Here is a 25,170-nt window from a genome sequence, read left to right as displayed (position 1 = left end):
AGATATCAACTCTGTTATTTCCCATTATCATCTTTATAAATTTCATTATTTTTTCTGTTTACTAGTTTGATAAGATTATATTATGTCTCTGTATGTCTTTGAAAATCTTTCTCTGTGTTAATTTCTTTGCTTTGGAATCACTAATGCTTTGAATAATGACCATACCACATCATCCATCATTTTTAGGAACTTCACATAATATTCACTGGCACTTTCTTTTGTCATTTTCATTCTGCTGAGACAGTGGATCTTTTCATTTTGTAATTTCATATTTTTGAAACTTCAATTTGGTTATTTTATGGTTTCTCTTTTAGGAATTGTCTATTCATTTTTGTATTTTCATTTAATTAATGGGATAAAGTTATGGTAAGTACTTTAAAGTCTTGACCTCTCCAACATCAGGGTCATCTTATAGTTTAATCTTAATTATGTCCTTTTCCTTTATATTTGGCAAAAACTTCCTTGTTCTTATTAAGTAAGATATTTAAAATATTTGATCATTAAGCCTGGGTCCTCTTATAGTACCATGGAGAAGTTTTCTTTATCTCATTTGTTTTAAAAGATCTTTGTTGCTTAAAGTTTTATGCCTTTCATCTAATGCATTGGTTTATCTCATGTACCACTTAGGAGACAGCATAGGGCAATGGTTGAAGTCTAAGTTCATTTTAAATTCTCAAAGCCTGCCATGCAGCTATGGATCTGTTCCATACTTTTGCTGTCCATGAAGTCTCCTGAAATAGAGGCACTGAATTAAATTATTTTGTTCTTCTCAACCCTTTGGTATGCTAAGATTAAGTTAGGCCGAGCACATACAGCTCAACTGGGAGGATTGTCTTGAAGAACTGGGGGAATACTTCCCTTAACATTTTTCTATTCTGGAGTGTCCATACACTCTTTGTCCCACACGAATTCCTTTCTCTGTTTTTCCCAATAAGATATTTGAGGTTTCTGTCAGAATTTCAGCTGTTTGTGTCACAACCCCACCTTAGTTACTCCTTTAGAGAAAACTTGTCAAAGAAAGTAAAAAACATTAGGAGACTTATTTGATGCATGGGTTGTTCTTTTGAATTTCTACTTACAACAATAGTTTTCTTTGTATTGTATCTTCTATCCAAGGTAAGTACTTAACATGTTTTCAGAGATTTTATTAATATTTAGCCATAATGTATTTGCTGTATTTACTTGCTATTATTTTTGACACAGAGCAGCACTATGGAGTTTACTTAGTCTGTACTGCTCCCCAACCACATTGCCAATCCAAATGTATTTTCCTGCTTCAGCCTCTGAAATGCTAGGATTTCAGGTAAACATTCCCAAGTGGCTCCTGCTAGGGTTAGCTATGTGTACTGGCAATGTTAACTTTAGTTTATTCTGTATTGTTTTTGTGAATGTCAAGATACTCATTAATTTCAGTAGAACAATAGTAGAGTTCTAAAGGTGATGTGTTAGTGTGATTGTTGTCCTTTAAATGTTTCCTGGGTTTTATTTTACAAATAAGTATTATGCTAACTTCTCATTTACAGACTTCAACAGGAAGGCAGCTGGCTAGTAGAGTTTTTCTAAATACAAGACACTAGATGGAGTAGCATAGACAAGAAAACAGACCCAAAGCTTGCAAAATGCCAGCAGTGCATTTTAGATATGTGCTTGTAGACTGCCTGTTCAGAGGCATGTGAATCCATAGCAGAACTTACAGTTGAGCTCAGCATTGATGCCATACACTTTTCTAATCTCTGTTTTCCTTAGGTACCTTTTTGATTTCCCCATAGAGTTTATCTGAGATGAATTACCTGGGATAGGGGCATGAATGAATACTTACAGCATCTGCCTCTCCCCAGAAGTGATTGATCAAGGAGAGACGTAAAAAGCATTAGCCTGAGAACAGTTTATCAATTTCCATTTTTCTATGGCCTCGCCTTAGAGTCACTGAAGCCTGGTCCATAAGTGCATGTGGCTAGTAAACTTGGCTGGTCATAATAGAGACTCACTTTTACATGCTTCATTGTCTCTCATCAAATTTCTAATAATCTGAATCTAAACAGGAAAGTTGGCCAGTGGTTCTCTTGGCCAATGATTCAATTCCCATCACTTTACTAGAAAGTGTATTTGTTCAATGAAGCTGTGAAACAGAGATCATGAAATGCATTTCAGAGAATCAATAATTGCTGAGCCATGGGTATGTGAGCAGACGAAAGTAAGTGAAGCGACTCAGAACCACCTCAAAAGAGAAGGAAGAGTTTAAAGAAGTTGGGACACAGTGTGGAACAAGAAAAAACACATTTTAGGCTACAATGCTCAAGTTGGTTGCATCTCCGCAGATATTTAAATTTTAAAAAATATAGGAAACTTATTTTATCTTGTGTACCCAAATGCCAGAACCAAGAATAATATTCATGCACATGGTAGTGGAACAGGAAGAATTATAACGGCTGTAACCACTGTTCTAGCCTTAATTCAAGGTTTTCAAGGAGAAGATGAAAGGTTTCTTGGGCATATACTTGAAGTTAAATTGGAAAATAAAGGTTATTATGAACAACATACTCATCAAAAACATCAGTAACACAGTAATCACTTGCTAACAATGATTGGCTAACCATTATTCTTTCAGATACACACTAGAAGGAAATAATTCAGGATTTGGTCCAACATGTTCTTTGCCAATTAGAGCATTAGTGAGCATTAATGATCACATGCACATATGTATGTGTTTTATACAACATATGTATGTTTGAGTTACTTCAAGCTTTTGAATCACTTCTAAAACTACAGCAAATTTGCAAAAGGAAAATATAATAAATTACCCTTTGTTTCAGAGTTATAGTGGAAGGAAATTATGTTCCCAAAACAAATGAAAATGAGACAAAAGCATCTATAAGCCACGTGAAAAGCCTCTCTTGTCTTTTATTAATGAATATTTACCATTTGTATCTATTGAGAAGACCATAATTTAGTACAATTAACTGTACTTTATCTTCATTCAAATGAAATTGTAAATCCCCACCATTGTTCCTTCAGACACAGGAGCTCGAGTGTCAGGTGAATACTGTCCTCTCAGACTGAGACATGGACTTCAGACTTTTGTTTGATTCTGACCAGCTGGTCCTATGAGTGGTCCATGTGCTCTAACTCTCAAAATCGTATAAGCAATAGCAAAAAGATTTTATAGTGACCACTGAATCTATCTAAACTGGCTTCCACATAAACTTTTAGGGCCTTAGAGCCATGCTGAGGTAACTGCTACCATTCCAATTTCCCAGGTGGTAAAGTAGGTACATAGAAATTCAATAACAAAAATGCCACCAAGAGTACTGTTAGGACCTAATTCTAACCCAGCTAGTCACTGTATTATGCTACAGGTTCTATGTATTCTCGGGTATCATGCTTCAGGGATGCCCTTTCTTATCCAGAAAATGAGATGAGCTGTTGGAGCCTGGGAATCCTGTGTAGAGTACTAGAGAAAATATTTCTATTTAACCTTGCCTAATGTATAAGGCCAAAGGCCTAAGGATGATAGCATGAATTCAATGCACTTTTTTATTTGCATTTCTATGATGTAAACAAATATCCTGGCTCCACAGCCCACTGCATGCCGCATCTCTATTGAATATACATAACCTCTCTTTATTTGCTCTTAATTTTCCCCACTCTTCATATTACCCCCACTCTTGAGTTCTCTATAGTTTTCTTTTCTCTTATCAGTTATAGACCCCAAACCTTTCAATCCAGCCCATAATCTGTCAGTGCCATAATGATTCCAGAGTCTCTTCAAATTAGAGCTCCTCCATGTCATGTCACTTTTCTTCTGTGGTTTTGAGAACTTGATTGGTCTTGGGAGCATTAGAAGTAGGAAATGCTGATGGGGGACCTTTCTTGGTCACTTCATATTAAATATCTATGGCTATCATAAAGTCAGCTTGGAAAGTTTCCTCACTATTTCTCTCTCTCTCTCTCTCTCTCTCTCTCTCTCTCTCTCTCTCTCTCTCTCTCTCTCTCTCTCTGTCTCTCTCTCTCTCTCTCTCTCTCTCTCTCTCTCTCTCTCTCTCTCTCTCTCTCTCTCTCCCTCCCTCCCTCCCTCTCCCTCTCCCTCTCCCTACCCCCCTCTCTTTCTCTCTCTCTCTCGCGCGCGCGCGCGCGCGCGCGCGCGTGTGTGTGTGTGTGTGTGTGTGTGTGTGTGTGTGTGTGTGTGTGTAAGATAAATCCTCTGTTGGAATTATCCACAACTTGAAAATGTACAGTTATATTAGTGCAGACATTTCTTTTTCAGTTTTTAAAAATGGCCTGCCCAATGTTAGATTCAAGTGTAATTGTATTCTAATTTATTAATTAATCTATTTTGGCTAATGTAGTTATGCATAAAAAATTAGAAATCACTGTGCCTTACCATACATGTGAAAATATTTGCTTCACCAGCCACTGAATGTCTCACGACACACTTTCATAAATTATATCATTGGTTCTTAAGCATAATCTCTGCTGATCCAAGTACAGAAATAGCTTAAGGAGAAGACTGTGCTCAGAATGAAAGCCCAACTGTTTAAAATGTAGCTCTATTCTTAGAGTCATGTTTTTGTTGATTAATTTTGGGAGTAAATTGTGTCTTTTGGTAAATTGATTGTAGTGTTGATTAATATTAAATGATGTTTATAAACTCTTGTGGAAATGAAATGATTTTAGATGAATGCATTGGCTTTGAGCACATGGAACATACCAGTGCCCCAGGAGAGGTATATACTGTAGTAAGTCTTATGGATGGCAAGACCAATGAGAAATCAATTTACAAGTGCAAAATAAAGATAGAAAGAATATTTTGACCATACTCCATGGCTGTGTGAATAGAGAGAATATGATGAAGATGCTTAACAATGGCAGAAAAAAAATACTAATATAGATTAACAAATGTGGCCCACTTATATACACATGCTAAATCTTATATAAGATTTTTTAAATCGTATGTGTTTTGTATGTTAACTTGTGTCACCTATGTTGGGCTGGAGTGGGACATTAGTTATGGCAATGATGAGGTTTTTAGCAGGTTGAAATGTGTTTTATTGAGCTACAGTAAGCTATAGTTGTTTATGCTGTGTTTGAGGCAAGTAGCTATGAAATGTCTAGCTGGGCTTCAATAACATGGACAGGTAGAAGAGAAAGTCAGAAAATGTGTAACATCACTTTCTGCTCATCTGTTGTGTTCTGAATGTTTATTTCTAAAATTTATGTATTGACATAATATGTCCAATGGGGGTAATAGTAGGATATAGGGGCTTTCTGAGTTGAATAGTTTGGCCTTCAATGGGAAAAGGGATTCTGTAATGGAGTTTTAGCACATTCTCTAATTCCTTGTATTATGTGAGGATACAGAGAGCGTCACCCATGAAGAATGGACTCTCAGCAGGTATCACGTTTACTCAAGCTTTGATGTTAGACTTCATACCCTCCAGAATAATGAGCCATACTGTTCATAAGTTGCTAGTCTAAGATATATTTATATTGCAGCAAAGAAAACATCATTTTAAATGACAAATATGTGAGGAGATTTATCTACTAATCTGAAAAAAAGTATTCAGTAACTAACTTTCAAGCAATAATCCCCTATTCTATACACTGAAGATACAAGGATAAAACATGAATGGCACATTAACACCAGCACTTGGAAGGAAGAAGCAGGTGGATCTCTCTGAGTTTGAGGCCAGCCTTGTCTACAGAGGAAGTTCCAGAATAGCCAAGGATGCACAGAGAAACTCTATCTCGAAAAAAAAAAAAAACCCAAAAATAAAATAAAATAAAATATACAATTAAAAAATAAAACAGGGAAGGTGTCCACCAGAAGGCAGAAAAGGAACCAGATATCACAATAAAAGAAAATAGATATATAGTATATAATGTTACATTAGCTAATTCCAAACCTCTGTTACTTGACTTAACAAAAGTATCTCTTTCGTTAACATAATCCACAGTTGTCCTCCTTGTGCTCATCATCCTAGACTGTTCAGTCTGGTGGTAGTGCCACAACGGTGAATATTTGTTTCCATGCTCATCATAGAGTAGGGGTTGTAGTATCAGATATTAATTGTTGCAACACCTTAATGTTTCTTACTATCACTAGAACCATTTACCTTTCTCTTCCCTGATTTGGTTTTGAAGGAAGTGGAGATGCCACAGTCCTGTGTTCTAGATGTGGAAGAGTGTTATTTTAATTGACCACAGGTAAGGGTAAGCCATTGTGAGAACCCAGCAGGTGGAGACATCAGGGGCGTTTTAACAGCTTTCTGTAGGTTTTGATGTTTGGGAATTCTAGGATCTCCAGTGTTCTGTAAAATGGTAGAAATTATTCTTGAACCTAACATGTACTCTGCAAAGGAATAGCATATGTGAGACATAGGTATTTTGGGGGAGGGGAATATGAAACAGTGTTAGATGCTTCTTCTAAGAAAAAGCTGCCTAAAGTTCAGAGCTTATCTGCATTGCACTCTCTGACTTAAGGGGACACTAGTTCATGATACATTTTCTACTTTATTTCACTCAGATGCAGTGACTGAAGTGAAGACAGACATCTATGTGACCAGTTTTGGCCCTGTGTCAGACACTGACATGGTAAGTATAGTTTCTGAAAAAGGTAAAGAGAAAGATGATTCAATGGGTAAAAGAAAATAAATTGCCATTTTCCACAGCAGAACCCTACTTTATTTTCTTAGGAGATATCCTGTCCCATACATTTCTTACTAGCATTTTTTGGAACAATTTTATTTTTTTATGTGCCCTTTACCTGTATTAATAGACTACACTTAGCCACATAGTTATACCTGTCTCTTCTTCCATATCTTTAAAATTTGTCTTAGTTCTCTATTGGCAATTATCTGTCTCTTCACATTTTTTTCTGGCACTATGCATATTTGTCCAAACAGGTCATTTGAAGAAAGTGATGTGATAGTTACTACTGTTGGTCAAGTAACCCATAAAGCCATCCAAGAAGTCTGTTTCATTCACTGAGTACAATGGATGGACCAAGTATCCCAGAGTTTGGATCTAAATGACTTTTAAATATTTGTTCTTTTATAGATGTGGGCAAAGGTAGAGCTACAATCAGGCCCAAACAATAGGGCACTGGATAAATATCCAATGTATGTCTACTTCTAATGTGGCATTCCCGGCTCTTTATGTGGGTGCTGAGAATCTGAACTCACATCCCCCCTGTGCAAGCACTTTAGTAAACTACTCTCAGCCCTAATAAATTTTTAATTTAAAATGGAATTTTAATGGGTTTTCTTTTAAAATGCACACACACACACACACACACAAACATACCACATTTACTCATTGCCACTCGTTTATCACTATCCACAAATGCATTCATATAAATGTATACACATACCCCAATCACATATAGACTCCACACAGCTGATGTACTATCCTAAACAGTCCATGGGCACACACACACATGCAGACAACTATCTGAACTCAGAGATGCCAATGACACATATACATAGTCTCTTCATGTGGCTTCTTTCTTTGTCCTTTCCAAGTCTGGTTATCTCATTTGTTTATATCCTTCAGCATGATTAAGTTAAAGCAGTAGAATGTGTGGATCTTTCCTGCTCAGGAGGAAATGTTTCGGTCAAATGAAGTCAATGTTCTTTTAGCAGCACTTTTACCCCTTGTTAAGACTATATAGTTCATCTGAGTGAGAAGCACATTGCTGCTGCTTTTTAAAGATCTCCTCTAGGTGTTCTTGTGCAACAGTTGATCCCAAACTGACTTTGGTGATAAGTTGCAGCCAGAGCCTTAGCAGGCCAACAACAGAGTACCTGACAAAGTAAATGAAATTTAATTCAGAGTACAAGAAATGAGTTGGAAACTGGATGTAATTGGGATTTTATAGACGTCATGATTGAACAGGTCATGATAACTCTGCAATAAATGGGGTGAAATAATACATGGCTCCTCAGTTGTAATATCAACACTGTGAGACATCAAAAGGCCTTTCCCCAATTTGAGTGAATTGAGGCCATGTGCCTTTCTGTAACTATCTACTATTAGGAGTGATTAGGCCATTTTCATGATCAGATTTATGGGAAGGTGGCACAAAGGTGGCCATGACAGACAGAATGGCTACAAATGATTTAGTGAAAAGGCACTTTCAGATGGAGACTGTCTAACCCTTTAGAGTAAAAAACAGATCTTGACAGATGGAAAAATTCCTCATAGTATCCCCACATCTTATTTTAAAGTTAGTTGTTGTTGTTGTACAATCTGTTTTCTTTCTTAATTTTTGTTTTATGTGTTTTAATTAAAATATAGTTACATCACGATTCTATTCTCTTTCTTCTCTTTCTGCCTCTCCCAATCCCTTCCTCCAACTCCTTCCATGTGCCCTCCCCACTCTCATATTGATAGCTTCTTTTTCCCCAATTATTATTGTTAAGATCCCTTGAATGACAGTGTCCATTGTGGAGGCTGAGGAACTGTTGAATAGGAAAGTTTAGATATTAGTTCTAGGTATTGCTCACCCTTTCCTGAAGGCTGCTTTGACCACTGAAACTCATTTAGGTAACAAGTACCAGCTGGAAATCTTCAACTGTGAAGATTCCTGGGAAATACAATGTGAATACAAGTAATGATGCAAGTAGAATTGACCACCTAGCTTAATGGGAAAAAACCCCAGAAAGTTGAAGAAAGGGGATCAATATTGGACATTATAGTCATAATTCTCAAAAAATAAATTCAAGTAGTATATATATTTTGATTTGACAAGTGCTTATGGAAAGAATATGATATGCAAAGATATTAAAACTTCTAAATATCACAAAATAGTGATCATTAGGAAGAAAACACAAGTTCAGGGAAGTGTTAACTTTATCTGTAGTTGTATACTTGAAATCTGTTCTCTAGCATTGCAAAGAGGATGTGTTCACTTAAGCTCCTTCCTTACTATGTCAAGGATTGACCTATTTTGAATACCTTTCATTTCATTGCCATACATATGTTTTCAGATGTAAGCAAGAAAGGTCTATATTCACAAATTTTTTCCTAGGAGTCCATGATCGGTTCTCTTCTGGGGTTTGTGTAACATGCATATCCAGGCAACATGCATATACTTGGAAGACCATTTTAAGCACCAAGCACCACTGAAAGAGTGCTGTGGATAAGCATATACATAATATCTCCAGAGGCATAACAATGGGGAGAATGGAAATGGAAGATGGAACTCAGAATTGGAAAAATGACAATACTTTCATTTTAATTCATTTGTCATGGCTGAAGAGCCGCACATTCTGCTAAGTAGGCACAAGCCTTGTAAGATTTTTTTTTCTGGTGCTTGCTTTGACATGGCATTGTTCAAGAGTTAAAGCCCATGTAGGAAAAGTATTAAGTGTCTTTTCCAGGGGACAAACTTAGTCTTATTATCTGGAAGATTTAATTTAAATGCCTCAGAAAACAACAGAATTTATTTGTCAATTTGGAGGCAACCATTCTTAGAGAATATTTAAGGTCTCAATTTACAAGGAAGAAGTTGATTGCAGTTTTAAAATGGTGAAGTCAAAATCTGATTGCTTTTGGTCAAAGGTTGTGGGATACCTAAGGCACAATTACTGTCTGATTTTTCTCTGGCAGCTTTAATTCTGGATTAAAATCTATAAAAATAGATTTACATAGCCTAACTTTTAAAATGGATTAAGTACATTAATGGTAATATCCTTACAACATGTCATATTATTAAAAATAAATATTAGATACAGATAAAAGTCCATTGTAGAAAACACTGAAAGCAATCCCATTTGATACATTTAATTCTAATTGACTTAACCACTAGCAAGAATTATAATCTCCATTTCCCATCTGTTCATCAATTCTCTTGTTTGTGTGCACCAAGGCTGCTTCTTATTTTAAAATAGGAAACATGATACAATAATACTGGACAAATGTCCAGTGAGCATATTTGAGTTTCTTTAGGGTGTGTACTTACCTCTAAACTTTGTGACTCATACGATCTTTATAGGTTTAACAGTTTTCAAATCATATACTTTTTTGATGTGCCAACTTATGATTCCATTATCTGTAAAATGTTCCATTTATATAAATTTTCTTGTTTCAAATTGTCACATTGTATATTTGATACTTTTATGGATATGAAATAAAGCCTAATTGATTATATTCACATTTTCCTGATTCACATATGGGCTAAAATGTTTTTAAACAAGGTACATATGCAGCAGAGGACATCATTGTCTGGCATCAATGGGAGGAGAGTCCTTTGGTCCAGTGAAGGCTCATTTTCCCAGTGTAGGGGAATGCTAAGGTGCTGAGGTGGGAGAGGTGGTTGGAGAGGGAGCATCTTCATGGAGGCAATGGGAGGGGAGGGGGAGAGGACAACCTGGAGTTAGTTTTCTCCCTCTACCTTGTGGCTCCCAGGAATCAAAGTTAAGTCATTAAGCTTTGTCACAAGTGCTGTTCTCCTCTAAACCATAGTGCCGGCTCCCATTTTGCCACTTTTTTAAATCTTATTTTTTATTGGATAGTTTATATATTTATATTTAAACTGTTATCTCTTTTCCCAGTTTCACTCCCTCCTATCTTCAATTCAATTCCTTACCACCTTCTTTCTTTATGGTTTGTTGGAGCCCTCTTTCCACTATGATTCCACAGTTGTTTCTTTTTCTTACCTGCCTGCCTGCCTGTCTGTCTGTCTGTCTGTCTTACTTGTACTATTTCTTTGTGTTTCCTATTTAATTTTGCTCTTGTATGGGTTGTCTCTTTCTTTATTTGCTTTGGATGTGCTCTGTGATCCTTCCAGAATCTTAAGGTACTTTCAAACATTTCTTTTTCTCATGACAGCCTTTAAATCTTCTCTATCAATAACATTCCACTTTAGAAAGCCAAAGCAAGACTTCATATGTAAACATTTATCATTTTAAATCAGAGATAAGTATCCTTTCTAATATCTTATTTTTTCTGGGAATTTAGTATGTCTTCATTAATTCATGATTAGTTATTGGATTTTGATTTTTTTAGTATAAATTATAGATTTGACTGGGCTTTTATTTATTGAGAAATTATGTGTTTGTTGATTTTACATACAATTTAATTTTTGACTTATGAATTTTGATTATATATGTTAATACATGTACAATAGAGATATATTTTAAGTGTTGTAAAAAATAAGAAATAAAGTGATTTTTAAATATTAATTTGTTTTAAGAATTTCATGCATGAATACTATAGTTACATAATTTCCCCCCTATATTCCTCCCTCAGCTCATTTCATGTTCTTTCATTCCCTCTTACATTTATACATTTTTCCTTAATTGTATACACACATACACACATATACACACAATGTACACACACACACACACACACACACACACACACACACACATATATAAAGCTACAACAAGGACAAATGCTCCACCATGTTTATAGCAGCCTTATTTATAGTAGCCAGAAGCTGGAAAGAACCCAGATGTCCTTCAGCAGAGGATTGGATAAAGAAAATGTGGTACATTTACACAATGGAGTACTACTCAGCTATCAGAAGCAATGAGTTCATGAAATTCCTAGGAAAATAGATGGAACTTAAACCTTTTCCTTTTATCCATGTTAAAATGTTAGGAAAGATTTAGCCCCTTACTTGCCACTATTTGTCTGAAATGTAAACTGAGCAGTTTTTTTCTCATATATCCACTAGTTCATTAACATCTCTTCAGTAAAATCAAGTCTCCTACCAATTAAAGTTTTATTCCAGTAAGTCTTCTATAGTATGTTTTTTCAAACCTGTTTTTATTTCTGTCCTCCCCTTGAAGTTTTGTGATTTTATCAGCACATCTGTCTTAATCTCTATTTGGTAATATATTGTATGAAGTCTTTGGAGTGAGTCTAATTTTGCTATATGCCATAGCAGACACTGACCATCTTCTTAGGTTTTATGTTGCACATTAAAATATTATTTCTATAAAGAATTCATTTATAGTGTACAGAGTTTTTTCTGTGACACCACCTCCTCCCTTGGAATTTGAGACCCATTTTTTAGGTTAGTTTCTCAATTTTAAAGTTTTAGATTAAGTAGACAATGCCTATTCATTTTAACATTAATTCAAGATTAGATGAGGCTGAATTTCAATAGAAATAGTTTTTCTTTCCCTCTACCACTTCCCTTTTGAACTCTTGTGCTATGGGCTGTTTCTGCCTTGTTAATTTTATCTAGTTCACCCCTTTTACTAAAGGTGGAGCATTTCAAGATTGTCCCTTTATATGGGAATCTAGTTTTAGTTTATAGATGGGCAGAGTCCCAGTTTATACCTGTTGTCCTAATTATCTGTAAAGCCTCTGGACTCTCTCAAAGGTGTTCCAGTTCAGGTGACAATTGTAGGATTCTTCCTATTCTTCAGCAAGGATGTGAATGGGATGTTGGGGACATCAAAGGACAAGTCTGTTTAATTTATAGAGATCTTGAACATGCAGGTAACAATGTATGTCAGGGAAGAGTTTATTCAAAGTATGTTTAGAAGCATAGACTTTATGTGCTATATCTTTTAAAATCAAAATGATTTTTTTTTATACATACAGCCTTTGAATGTTTAACTTTACTGAAACTTTTGGTTCTTTTTCTGGTTTTTTTTCTTGTTTTTATTGGATATTTTATGTATTTACATTTCATTTTTAAAAGCATTTTAAAGAGGCGTAACTTCTCTTTATTTGTGTTTCCTTCTGATACAAAACCATCCAAACAACAACAGAGTAAGGCAAGGGGAAGGCTGTGAGTGTTCCTGCACACTCTGGGGCTCTTCCACAAGCCTTTGCTTTTTCTCCTGACCCCTGGGAAGCGCTGGAGGCTGAGCACCTGCTGATGCCGCTTCATCCAGTGCAACTGAGTCCTCATGCTTTAGCCATGCTGCTGGCTTGTGTCCTGTAATTCTATTTCTTTCCTTTTTCTTTTTGGAGACAGGATCTCACTATGTAGCCCTAGGTGACCTAAAACTTGCTAGGTAGACCAGGCTAGCCTTGAACTTTGGGAAATTCACCTGCCTCTGCCTCTGGAGTGCTGGGATAAAGAGTATGCACCACCATGCTTAGCAGTCCTGGAATGCCTACCCCTTGGCCACCATGACAAATGGTAAAAAAGCAGACTGAATCATTACTCGCTGGTGGGTGAGAGTCTCAGAGATGAATTGAACCAATAGATGTTCTGCACCTTTGTGCTGTAGGAAGAGAACTCAAAGCTGCTAAGGCTCTGACACCATGTGCAGGGCTAGAGGCCAGTGGTATAGGAGCGGTCCGTAGGGTTGTGAATAGAAGAGCAGACTGGTGCTCTCACCGCCCACTCGTACCACACTTTCTTAGAATTGCTGCATCGCCAGAAGTGCACACAGATGTCTTGGCCTTCGTGCACCGTGATGAGCTGCTTAATGGAGAAGAAGATGGTGAACCATGAGAACATTCCAGGAGAGTGAGTCTCTGGGAGAGTGATGTTCTGATAAACACAGTCTCTAAGTATCCTGCAAAGCTACGAAGCGCCATGTTCACCTCCACAGACATGTACTTTATGCTTATGGTAACTAGTGGGATTTCAATGCATGCTATCAAACCTCTAAAAGAATTAAGTACTGACAAAAAATATTCATATAGTGTTGTCAAAATGCCTTAAAAATCTGTATATGTATTCCTCTTTTTTAAAAATAAAATTGTAAGAGAGAGAGAGAGAGAGAGAGAGAGAGAGAGAGAGAGAGAGAGAGAGAGAGGAAAAAAAGAGAAAACTCCAAGGTACAATAGTGGTTGTTGTCAATCTTTGGATCTTGGTTGGGATGGCTGAAGGTAAAACTGGGCTGAGGAGCAGAAAGCTGGTGGAAGTTGTGCAGCTGAACCACATAGGCACCTCAAACTGTGCCTCAGGATCATGGTCCTTTTCCCGACAGGCACCGACCTCATTGTACAACTTCGAGGAAGAAATGGGACCCAGAAAGGAGGTATATTCTCCAGGGATGCTCACACCATCATTTTTCAGGAAGTGCTTTGCTCCATTCAGATACTCCGGTGACAGCTCTTGTCAGCAAAGGAGCCCATAAGCTCACTGACAATGATGTCTGCTCTCTCTGGAGCCACCCATCCCCACATGACTGATGAGACAACTGTCACTTGGCTCCCCCATTCTTCAAACTGCCAGTTCTCTAGCATTACCACAGCATTGAGGTTCTTCTCCACAGCACACGGCCTTATCCACTGTCCACTCTGCTTGGCCGCCTGGAGAGATGCATTCACTAGGGGACCCCGGCCTGCACCCAGCACCACAACTGGTCTCCTTTTCTTTTTCTGGTACTCGGTCTAGCAAACATTTGTAGATAGTCTGCTGATACTGAGAGTATTTGATGGAGTCCTTTTCAAACACTTCATATGCCCGACATTCCAGATTGTCCATCAGAGGCTGAAGTGGGGACTGAAGATAGGCTTCATAACCTTTTGGCAAAAAGTTTGTAAGCATTGGGTGGAGGATGATTTTGGCTCCACGTACTAGATGTAGGAGCAGAACTCCTTCTCTGAGTGGTGGTTGGATTCCATGATGAAAAACTGCACTTCCGACTTGAGGAGCAGGAAGATCAGCCTCTTCTGTATCTTAGAAAGAACAGGAAATCCCTTCTTTTTGATTAGGAAAATGCTGATGGGGAGAATGGCTGCTTTGATGGGCTCTCCAAGCTAACAATCAATGATGTGATTAGACAGGAGGTCAGCTCCAATTTCAAGAGCTACTGCAGTTCTCTTACTATAATCACACAGAGTCCGGAAGTTATGCCACCACATCCATGTCTTCTCCACTGTGCATTCTCAATTACATCATCTCTCAGGTCCTCTGGGGCCACCAAGGATACCCTCATCCAGAACATGGAAAAATGGTGACCAGTGTGGATGTCAGAACTCGGGCCAGATTTGTGTTATCTTATTGATTTAGGGGCAAACAGGAGAGCTGGAAGACTCAGATATGCCCCAAAATTCAGCTCCTGTAACATAGCCTCAGAGTTTCTCCGGATCATCTCCAACTTTAGAGTCTGGATGAATCCATGAAGAAAGCTTTCCCATAATTAGCATATTCCAGTCTCTTCCTGACAGCAGTAGGTCTGATCGTTTGGGGGCCAGATCAATTCTTAGCAGGTTCCTGAATGAACTCCCTCTTGAAACGCCAGTGGAAGACAGGCATGCAGAGGAAATCAAACCCATGCTTGGCCACAGCACCCAGTGGGTCAGCTATTTCGGGGATGCAGTTCTGGTCCCTCCTGCTGTTCAAGCAGCTACCTCCAGCACCTCCAACTGCCATCGCCAGCCATCTTTTCCCTAGTGCTACCCATGCTACTGTATTTACAATTCAAATGTTATCCCCTTTCCTGGTTTCCCCCTCTCCCATCCTCCTTCCCTATGCCTCTTTGAGGTGCTCCCCCACCCACCCACCCACTCCCACCTCACCATCCTGGCATTTCCTTACACTGGGGAAATTGAACCTTCACAGGACCAAGGGAATCTCCTATTGGATACCAAAGGCTAGAGCCATGGGTCCCTCCCTGCATGTGTGCTCTTTGGTTGGTGGTTTAGTCCCTGGGAGCTCTGGGGTGTCTGGTTGGTTGATATTGTTGTTCTTCCCTTGGGGTTGCAAACCCCTTCAGCTCCTTCAGTCCTTCCCCTAACTTTATGGATATCTATAAAGTATTCTCATTGTATGTGAATAATTTTTTTCTTCTTTTCAATTGTAATGAGTTTTTTCTTTTAAAACTGTTTTATTTTTTAGAACCATTGTTTTCCACAAAATAAATACAATAAAGTAAAACAAAACCCATCACATCAAAGTTGGACAGAGAAAAGCCCCAAGAAAAGACATAAGACTCAGAGACCCATTTGTTTATACACACAGGAATTCCACAGAAACACTAAATTTAAAGCCTTAATATATACGTAGAGGATCTGGTACAAACCTGTGCAGGTCCTGTGTACAGTGCTCATGAGCCTCGTTCTCCTGGTATCTTCTATCTTTCTGTTACTTACACTCTTTCTGCCTCTTTTCTCCTGGGTTCTTTGAGCTCTGAAAGGAAAATGGATTTACTTTTAGGTTTGATTTTTAAACAAAACCAATCAATCAAGGTTTTGGTCAGAGTCTGTAATCAGATGTAGCGGCTTACATTTTCAGTGGGTCTCTTGCTTTAAAAAACTGACCAGCAGTTGTAGGTCATGTTCTTACCCTGAACTTTTGCCGTGACACATTTAGCTAGTAATATTTTAGAGTTTTGCCAGCTGAGTTGTGATAGCTTGAGAACATTTTTTTTTCCATTTAAACAGCAGTAAGCTCACAAACATCACCTAGCATATTTGTTTGAGTTAGTGGAGAACTGCCCTACTTTTTAAACCCCCATTTACAGAAACACATTTACGGGGTAGTCCAATTTTCTTTCTTAGAAGTAGACGATACACTCATATTTGGGGGCCAATCCCTTCTGTGGCACTATTGTTTCCAGGAGTATCACATCCAGTGTTCTAGATTTCTGATTACTAGTATTCAGATTCTGCCAACTTGGCCATTAATGTTGCATATGCCGGAGAATTTTAGATTTGGAGGTCATGTCCAAGAAAGGCATATTTAAAGAAGAAAGAAAGAAAGAAAAAAGAAAGAAAGAAAAAAGAAAGAAAGAAAGGAAGGAAGGAAGGAAGGAAGGAAGGAAGAAAGAAAGTAATGAAGGAAGGAAGAAAGGAAGAAAGAAAGAAAGAAAGAAAGAAAGAAAGAAAGAAAGAAAGGAAGGAAGAAAGGGCTCCTTGGGTGAAGAGGTCACTTTATATGCACAAGGAGTGATCTCTTGAACACATATAAAAAAAGCTGGGGCTCGGACTCAGATGAAATTTGTATTAAAATATATGTTTTGCTTTTAGGGTAACAGTTGTAATAACCTCTAATGTTCATATGAAAGCATTTATAAATAAAGAAAAAAGTTTTCTTTAACTAGAGATGTTATAGCACAGAGAAGAAAAGTTTTTTGCTCAGCTTGTATTATATGTATGGAGTGACTTTTTAAATAAAACATGTGTTAGACATATGGTTAGATATATGTAGCATCTGCAATTGATTAATATGGCAATAATTTTCAGACATTATAATTTGTCATAATCACTAGTAAGTACTTTTAATAGACTCCTCTTCTTTATCACAGGAAATATTTCAGTTAAAATTTGTCAAGGGCATTGATCCTCATTAGAATCCTATATAAACATTATTTCACTCTTTCTTTCTTGCTCTCTCTATTCTAGGAATATACTATTGATGTGTTTTTTAGACAGACATGGCATGATGAGAGACTGAAATTTGATGGACCGATGAAGATCCTTCCACTGAACAATCTTCTGGCTAGTAAGATATGGACTCCTGATACCTTCTTTCACAATGGTAAAAAATCAGTGGCTCACAATATGACCACACCCAACAAGCTGCTCAGACTGGTAGACAATGGGACTCTCCTCTATACAATGAGGTAAGAGAGTGATAACCCACACAGAGAATATAGTGGAGCTAAGACTTAAATTGAAAGTTGTGGATTTTAGGTTATACACAGACAATTCCTTTGGTTAATCACAGTTAAATGCTTTCTTTCATAACAGTTGCCGTGGTCATAGTGTCTCTTCACAGCAATAGAACAGTGACTAAGAAAAATGTCATGGCATTTTGATGTCAAAAAAGATTAATTTTGGAAGCGTTTGCAATATAATATTCTTTGCTCTAAGGAAAAAAAAGCTTTCTTGGTTCTTGTTACTTTTTGTATTTTTGATAACTTCACTATTATCAGCTTATAATTCCTGAACCTTGTGCCCATATTGATGATTATAAATTTTGAGTTATTAAGATAACTTGTATCTAACAGATAAATGTAAACGTTCAATTATAGGTTCATCTAGAATTGTAAAGTACTACTGCAGTTGTCCAAGTGGATCCTTCTGCCAAACAAGCTTTATAGTTTATATTTGATGCTACTTTGTAAGCATGAAGAATGCAAAAGTTATGGGATCCTGCAGGCTTCATCTAAGATTTCAAAGGAAAGACAAGGAGGCCAGGAGATAAATAGCAAGATCAAATTCCCTAAGAGCAACCCTGAGAGAGAGTTATGTGTACCTTTGAGGGTAAAGCTGAAAATGCAGAAATTTAGACATGTCAGGAAAATGCAATGTCTGGCAAGGAAAATTGCTGTAAATGACTAGAGTCAGACCAAAGTAATCATATAGGCTGTAACTGGAAATTTCATGAGAGTCACAGCTGCCTAAGTCCTTTCTGGTTCATAACTTTATTCAGAAGTTACATGTGGCTTGAGGAGATATGTTTGCATAACAGAGTTAACAACTTTGAACTTTTGCTGAATAATCTTTTTATTCATTTTTTTGTTGAATAATCTTGATTGCTATCTTAGTAGACATTGAAGAGGTAAAGCACATCTCTGTGTATGGGCTAAGTAGTCTTCAAACAAATGAACTAAGCCAAATATTGGCAGCAACAATCCAGAAAATGAGGATGGAATTGTTTATAGGTACTGTAAATATTGATATATATGGTAAAAGATTTGATAGTTTTAAAAAGATAAGAATCAACAGTAGATCACTGTAGTAGCAAGGGCTCTATATCACAGGAATTCAGTTTTTGACATTATTCTAGTCACTGAACTTTTATAGCCTTCATAACTACTACCTTAAGGCCAAGGGACTATTGTTTCTAACTCAGAGATAAAGAAATTGAGAAAAGTGGAGGAAAGAAAAACAGGGGTTATATAAAACATCCATACAGTAGTTAAAGGTTGGGTTCTATTTTCCATAACTGGAGAGTCTAGCACATATTGTCAGAGAGCAAAACAGAGCAGGGAGAAAAATAAACTATGAAGACAGTGCAGGAAAAACATTTGTATGACAGAGAAAAGCATAAGGTTTGGCATCAAAGTATATAGTTAGATTTTTTAAACTATATGTGAAAATATGTATGCTTAAAAGGAGATAGAGAGAATAGGACAGACATTTGAATGCACATGATAAGAAAGAAGAATTTGGATATAATAGAACTTCAGAATAGGAATTGTTACAGTAAATATTAAAAATAAAAAAATAGTTTGACTCTTTATCAGTCCTAAGGTCTCACTCCTCAGGCCTGACCCTGATATGGAGCCATGCGCACCTCTTTTGCTCGGTCTGAGCTACCTGCTCCAAGCCCCCACGACCCAACCCTGACCCAGCAACTCCCTTCCCTTGGCGGTCTTCCTCCACCTGCCTTCCACCTCCAACCCTGGTGTTCCTTTACCCCAAAACTCAACACAAACACAACTCTACAGCCCGATAGCTTTTCATGCAGGTTTATATATTCAACTCTCAATCCACAAACCCTCTACACAACAAGATTGTATCAAATAGACAAAGATGCAAACTGCTCTTCTATATGATATATTAGACCTGCAAAATCCTTAATGTTCGTAGCTTTTTAACACCAATCAATCACACCTGAGTCTAGCTGGTGCTGGGAAAGCTCCATGTTGTGATAACCTTCCCCCTCCGTCCTCTGACCTCTGAGACCTCTCCTCTCTCTCCTCCCTCCACCTCCCTCACCCCACCCAGTCACTGGCTTTCCTTAATTTACTAATTAAAATGGGAAGGTTCAGATGAAGTCACCTCTTGAGTACATGACTGGGCAGCACATCTTGGGGAAGTAGAAATAACATTAAAATACAAACAGCTTCAGGACAATCTGCAAGGAAGAGATGGGAGAGAGTCACAATTGTATTGATGAAAGAAAAGATGTTGGTAGTACATTGTATTTAACACTTTTACAGAAAGGAGTGCATTACATGTGAGCATAAGACATGGTATAATGAAGCTAATAGAATGATAAAGTAGGTATGTTCATTGTTAAAAATCTGAACAGTAAGATAATTTAAAGGGGACAGAAATGATAGGAAGGAATGAAAGTGGGAACAGTACAATAGAGAATGGATTAATATAGCAAAGGAAAATCTGAGCAGTGGTTAAAAGTCATTACTGCTGTTTCAGAGGATTAGGGTTCCAGATCCAAGCCCTCAAGAAGCTTATAATTATTGCCTATAGTTCCAGAAGATCTGACACCATCTTCTGGCCTCTGCTGGTGCTTCACTCAAATTCACACCCTTCTGCTCTCACATATACATAAGTAAAAATAAATCTTCTGTAATGCATATTTGAATTTTGGAGAAGAGGGATGGAGAGAAGACAAGTGGGGATGTAAGTACTGAACTATGAAGAGAAAACACAAAGATTCTTCTTGAGGAGGACCAAAGATGAAGAAGAACAAATTATTAGTCACCGGGAAGAAGACTTGAGTGAATAGGAAGAGGATAGCTATTCAGGTCTTCTACCCTGAAGCAGACGAGAAAGTGAGGCTTTATGTGTATAGGTAGAATGCCTTTATGCTTATTTTGAAGTATAGCAGAGAGACAGAATAGAAGTACAAAAGGTTGATGAAGCCATTATTTTCCTAGCACAGCAGAGAGTACACCTTAGATCCCAGAAGGTGGGCGGGAAGAAAAATGAGGTTCAAAATTCTGAGGTAAAAATCTTGGCTCTTTTTATGGCTCCACAAGTGATTCATCTAGTGACCTTCACGAATCACAAGCTGTTTCCTTTTTTCTGTTCTTCATTTAATAACCCTGGCTGCTGCCTGCCTGCCTTGCAGCAACATAGAAAGAAATTGGATGAGGCCTGCAGACCATTTAGAATTTTTCAGAAAGACTCATTTTGTAGCACTGTAATTATTGTTGTAATATTCATGAATTTTATTCTGGATTCCATTAGAACACTATGAAGGAAAGACAGCTGCTCAGAAAAATTGGACTATGTCTTTCATAAGTATGTAACTGGGACAGTTAGATTTTGCTTTCATTTATCTTGTTTCAGGATGACCATGAAATGTAGGCTAAGCCCTACTACCTATTACCTACTGCTTACCTCAGCAGCACACATATTAATATTGGAACAACATATAGAAGTTTCTCAGAACCAGCCCAACATGATACCCATATATATATTGAACCCTTTGTTTACTAATGATATAGTACTTCTTAATGAAAAGAAAAATATGCAATGTTCCTTATAATTGCCGTCAGTAATATAATAAGGGCCTCCTTTCCCTCATTGTCTTCCCTATTTTTCCCCTGAAGTTCCTTCAGACAGGAATAATTCTGAGTCAGAGCCTTTGACTGTGGGACGGCAACCCCATCCCTCCACTTGATGTCCTGACCACTGGAGGTGGACTCTACAAGTTCCCTCTCCCCACTGTAGAGCACTTCCTCCAAGGTCCCCCTACCTTTGAGTCCTGAGAGTCTCTCACCTCCCTGATCTCTGGTACATGCTAGTGGGTCTCCCCACCTTCTACCTACCGAGGTTGCCTGTTTCCACTCTTTCTGCTGGCCCTCAGGGCTTCCTGAGTTCTTATACAAGCCAAGGTCACATGCCCAGGGTGGCACCAGCCTCTGACATCAATTATTAATTAAGAAAATACACCAGAAGGTTGACCACAGGCCAGTCTGGTCTGAGCATTTTCTCAGTTGAGGTTTCCTCTTCCTGAAAGACTCTAGTTTGTGCTAAAGTGACATAAAACTAGCCAGTACAGTAAGACTGTAGCAGGGACAAAATCAGCCTACTGGATATTGAGAGTAAATCCCACAAGAAATTGTCTTTTCTCTTGAAATATGATCTCATTGTATAGCCTGGGCAGTCTGGAAATGCCTATGTAGATTAAGCTGGCTTTGAACTCATAGTCATAAACTGGCCTCTCTCTTCCCAGTGCTGGGATGAAAGGCATGTATCACTGTGAGAAATCATTTTTAAACTTTGTTCTCAGATATGTATAATAGTAAATTATATTAAGAGACAGTTAAAATAATAGAGAAAGGCTATAGCAAGGTGTCACCTGTGATGTCAGGGGTTGAGGTAGTAGTAATACACTAAAGATCAGAAACACTTGTGGCCTGGCTTGGGGAAAGGCACCACAAGATATGCTGTCAGAACAATGGTGGGGATTTATGGAAAATTTGATTGCAGAGAACAAAATCAAACAGACCCTTTAGATACACCGGACATATTTACCCTTTAGATACAGCACTCTGAGAGTATAATCATGGTATATCGAAGTGAAGGGACAATGAAGTACTCACCTCATAACACTCAAAACTTCAGACAGCTGCACAGTACTGGATGCCTACCACATGCCAGACACTTACTTGTATTACCTTAAATCTTGTAGTAACTTGGGGAAAACTGTGATTATATTTTAATTTCAAAAATAAAAAAAGAAAGGGAAGAGAGAAATATAGTCAAATGATGCTACTATCTGGAAGTATTTCATTATGACATACAGAATACCTTTATTTTATAATTACGGGGAAATATTATTTTTGTTGGGGATTTTTGGTTGATTTTTTTGTAATTGATGTGCTAGATCTCTCACATGTTTCTCTAATTTTACCACTTGAGAGTCTGAGACTGGAGCATTATAACTTCAAAGCCAGTCTTAGTGACATAGTGAAAAAATGTTAAAATCATTATAGCTAGAAAGTTAGTTCAGAAGCTGTTCTTTCAAAAGACCTGAATTTGATTTTCATAGTGAAGCATTATGATGATGATTAAGAAAATAAATTGTGCATTAAGATAGTTCCTAGACTATTCCCTGTAAAATGACATAGAACATTGCAATATCTGGACACTAAAGCCATTGGCAATAGTAAATATGACAAGGTTTGAGAACTGTGGCCACTCTCTCTGAAGGTTTTATTTTGTTGTTGATATCCTCAAACTTATACTAAAGAAATCACAATTTCATTATTCCAAAGTTACAACACAAGAAGAGCTGATACTGACACCCAAAGTTAAAGCAGACTTTCTCTCACAGTACTGTGTACCACTTCTTGAAGTACAATGATGCTTGGGGACCAATTTTAAGAAATGAATATGAGCTAGTCATGATGAGCTGCATTGGGAAGTTCAGGTCTGGAAACCAGCAGAGCTTTCACACAGTGGGGGTTTATAAAATGGAATACATTGTACAAGGTGTCTTTTATGTGATGTGCTATGCAGCAATAGTTTCCTATATTTAGCTGAAAAATACAAAGGAAATAGTCACTGCTGTCTCCATGTGGAGTCATCAAGAGGAAAGTGGTGTTTTGAATGAACTGAGAGATGATATCTATCATGCTGAGATGATGATTCCTTCTTTCATGCTTTTGATTGTATGATTGGGTCAGTTTTGCTAATGTACTTGGGATGTGTTAAAGGTAGATTGTTTGAATGTTAAAAACTGCATGTTGCCAGGAACTTCCTCCCCTAAACCTTAATAGAAATGCTCCTCTCTTCCTAGTTTAGAAGTAAAAAGTACCTTGCACTTGAATTTTCGTTACAGAGAATGCCTCTGAAATGACCAGGAACCAGGGGAAGAATTTGGACAGGATTTTAAATAGTATGGAATTTAGTATAATCAAGGCAACGAAGCATTGATAGATTTCCTTCATACAGCACCCTTTTATAAAGGCTTTTGTTCCAGGGGACTCTACCTACAATTCCTTATTCTTTGAACCACATTTGGTGAGCTTCTCTGTAATGAACATCAGCAAGAATATAGAAGAGATGGAATGGCATATTTGGAGATCCAGAAAGCTTAGAATGAGGAAAGAATGAATAAAGAGCAGAAATCAGTCATAAATGGCACTGTGTGCTGGGTGCAGTGACATGCTGAGTGTGAAGAAGCACATAGCAATGATTTTCTGTGTCAACTAATGTCCTAGGGATGTTACCATAATAGACAGAAATTCTTTTGTCAGAAGCTACCCATGCAGATCTATCTGTCAAGGGTTATAATATTTGTACAAAGTACTCTGCTATCTCTTAGAGCTGGAAGAAATCATAATGTCTGTATGATATTTTTTAAGGTTGTAATTAAGTATTTGTGGGTACATATACATACACACACACGTAACAATAATATAGAAAGGCTATTAATTTGAAGGGATAGGAGAGAGACTAGGAAGGGCTGTAGGAAGGAAAGGGCGATGTGATACAGTTCTATTTTAATTAAAATATAGTCTTTTGTTGTTGTTTTTGTTGAGCTTCACACAGTCTGTGAGTTGTTTCTGTGGTGTTCAGAGCTTTCTGGGGTTAGTATCCCATTATCACTGACTGGATATTATGTCTGTTCTTTTGTGACTGGGTTATCTCACTCAGGATGATATTCTCTTAATGCACCCATTTTCCTAGGAATTTCATAAAGTGATTGTTTCTGATAGCTGAGTAGTACACCATTGTGTAAATATACCAAAAATTTTGTATCCATTCTTCTACTGAAGGGCATCTGGGTTCTTTCCAACTTCTGGCTATTATAAATAGAGCTGCAATGAACATTGTGGTACATGTATCTTTGTTCTGTGTTGGAGCATCTCTAGATAAATGCTCAGAAGTAGAATAACTGGGTCTTCAGGTAGTACTATGTCTATTTTTCTGAGGAACCGCCAGACTGATTTCCAGAGGGGTTGGATCACTTTCTCTGCAGCCTCACCAGCATCTGCTGTCATCTGAGTTTTGGATCTTGGCCAATCTGACTGGTGTGAGGTGGAATCTCAGGGTTGTTTTGATCTGCATTTCCCTGATGGCTAAGGATGCTGAGCACTTCCTTAGATGCTTCTCAGCCATTCAATATTCCTCGATTGAGAACTTTTTGTTTAAGTTTGTACCCCATTTTTTAATAGGGTTGTTTAATTCTCTGGTGTCTAGCTATATGAGTTCTTTGTATACCTTGGATATTAGTCCTCTATCTGATGTGGTGTTGGTAAAGATCTTCTACCACTCTGTTGGCTGCTGTTTTGTTTTCTTGATGAAGTCCTTAGCCTTACAGAAACTTTGCAATTTCATTAAGTCCCATTTGTTAATCTTTGACCTTAGAGCTTGAGCCATTGGTGTTCTGTTCAGGAAATTTTCTCCTGTGCCTATGTTTTCTAAGGTTTTCCCTACTTTCTCATCTAATAGTTTCAGTGTACCTGCTTTAATGTGGAGATCATTGATCCACTTACACTTGAGCTTTGTACAAGGAGATAAGAAAGGGTCTGTTTTCATTCTTCTGCATGCTGACTGCCAGTTGGACTAACACAATTTGTTGAATAGGCTGTC

The 25,170-nt window shown here is 37.6% G+C and overlaps 1 protein-coding gene and 1 pseudogene across 2 annotated transcripts in view; one reads left to right on the top strand and one right to left on the bottom strand.

The window, feature by feature from the left end:
• Positions 1 to 25,170, top strand: part of GABRA3 (gamma-aminobutyric acid type A receptor subunit alpha3) — a gene marked incomplete at both ends in the record, with an annotated part of 207,401 nt that overhangs the window by 120,467 nt on the left and 61,764 nt on the right. Inside the window, 2 exons of the mRNA XM_080909995.1 lie at positions 6,524 to 6,591; positions 17,269 to 17,489. Coding sequence (XP_080766121.1) covers positions 6,524 to 6,591; positions 17,269 to 17,489 — 289 coding nt within the window. The remainder of the gene's footprint in view (positions 1 to 6,523; positions 6,592 to 17,268; positions 17,490 to 25,170) is intronic.
• On the bottom strand, positions 13,244 to 15,295 carry LOC308414559 (protein arginine N-methyltransferase 5-like; annotated as a pseudogene). The gene is made up of 2 exons: positions 13,760 to 15,295; positions 13,244 to 13,550 (listed from the first exon to the last, which is right to left on the bottom strand). The product of its transcript is annotated as a protein arginine N-methyltransferase 5-like (transcript).

Source organism: Micromys minutus (assembly GCF_963924665.1).
Source record: "Micromys minutus genome assembly, chromosome: X".
NCBI classification, from domain to species: domain Eukaryota; kingdom Metazoa; phylum Chordata; class Mammalia; order Rodentia; family Muridae; genus Micromys; species Micromys minutus.
Note: the sequence above shows the minus strand (reverse complement) of the source record. Positions and strands in the feature narration are given on the sequence as shown.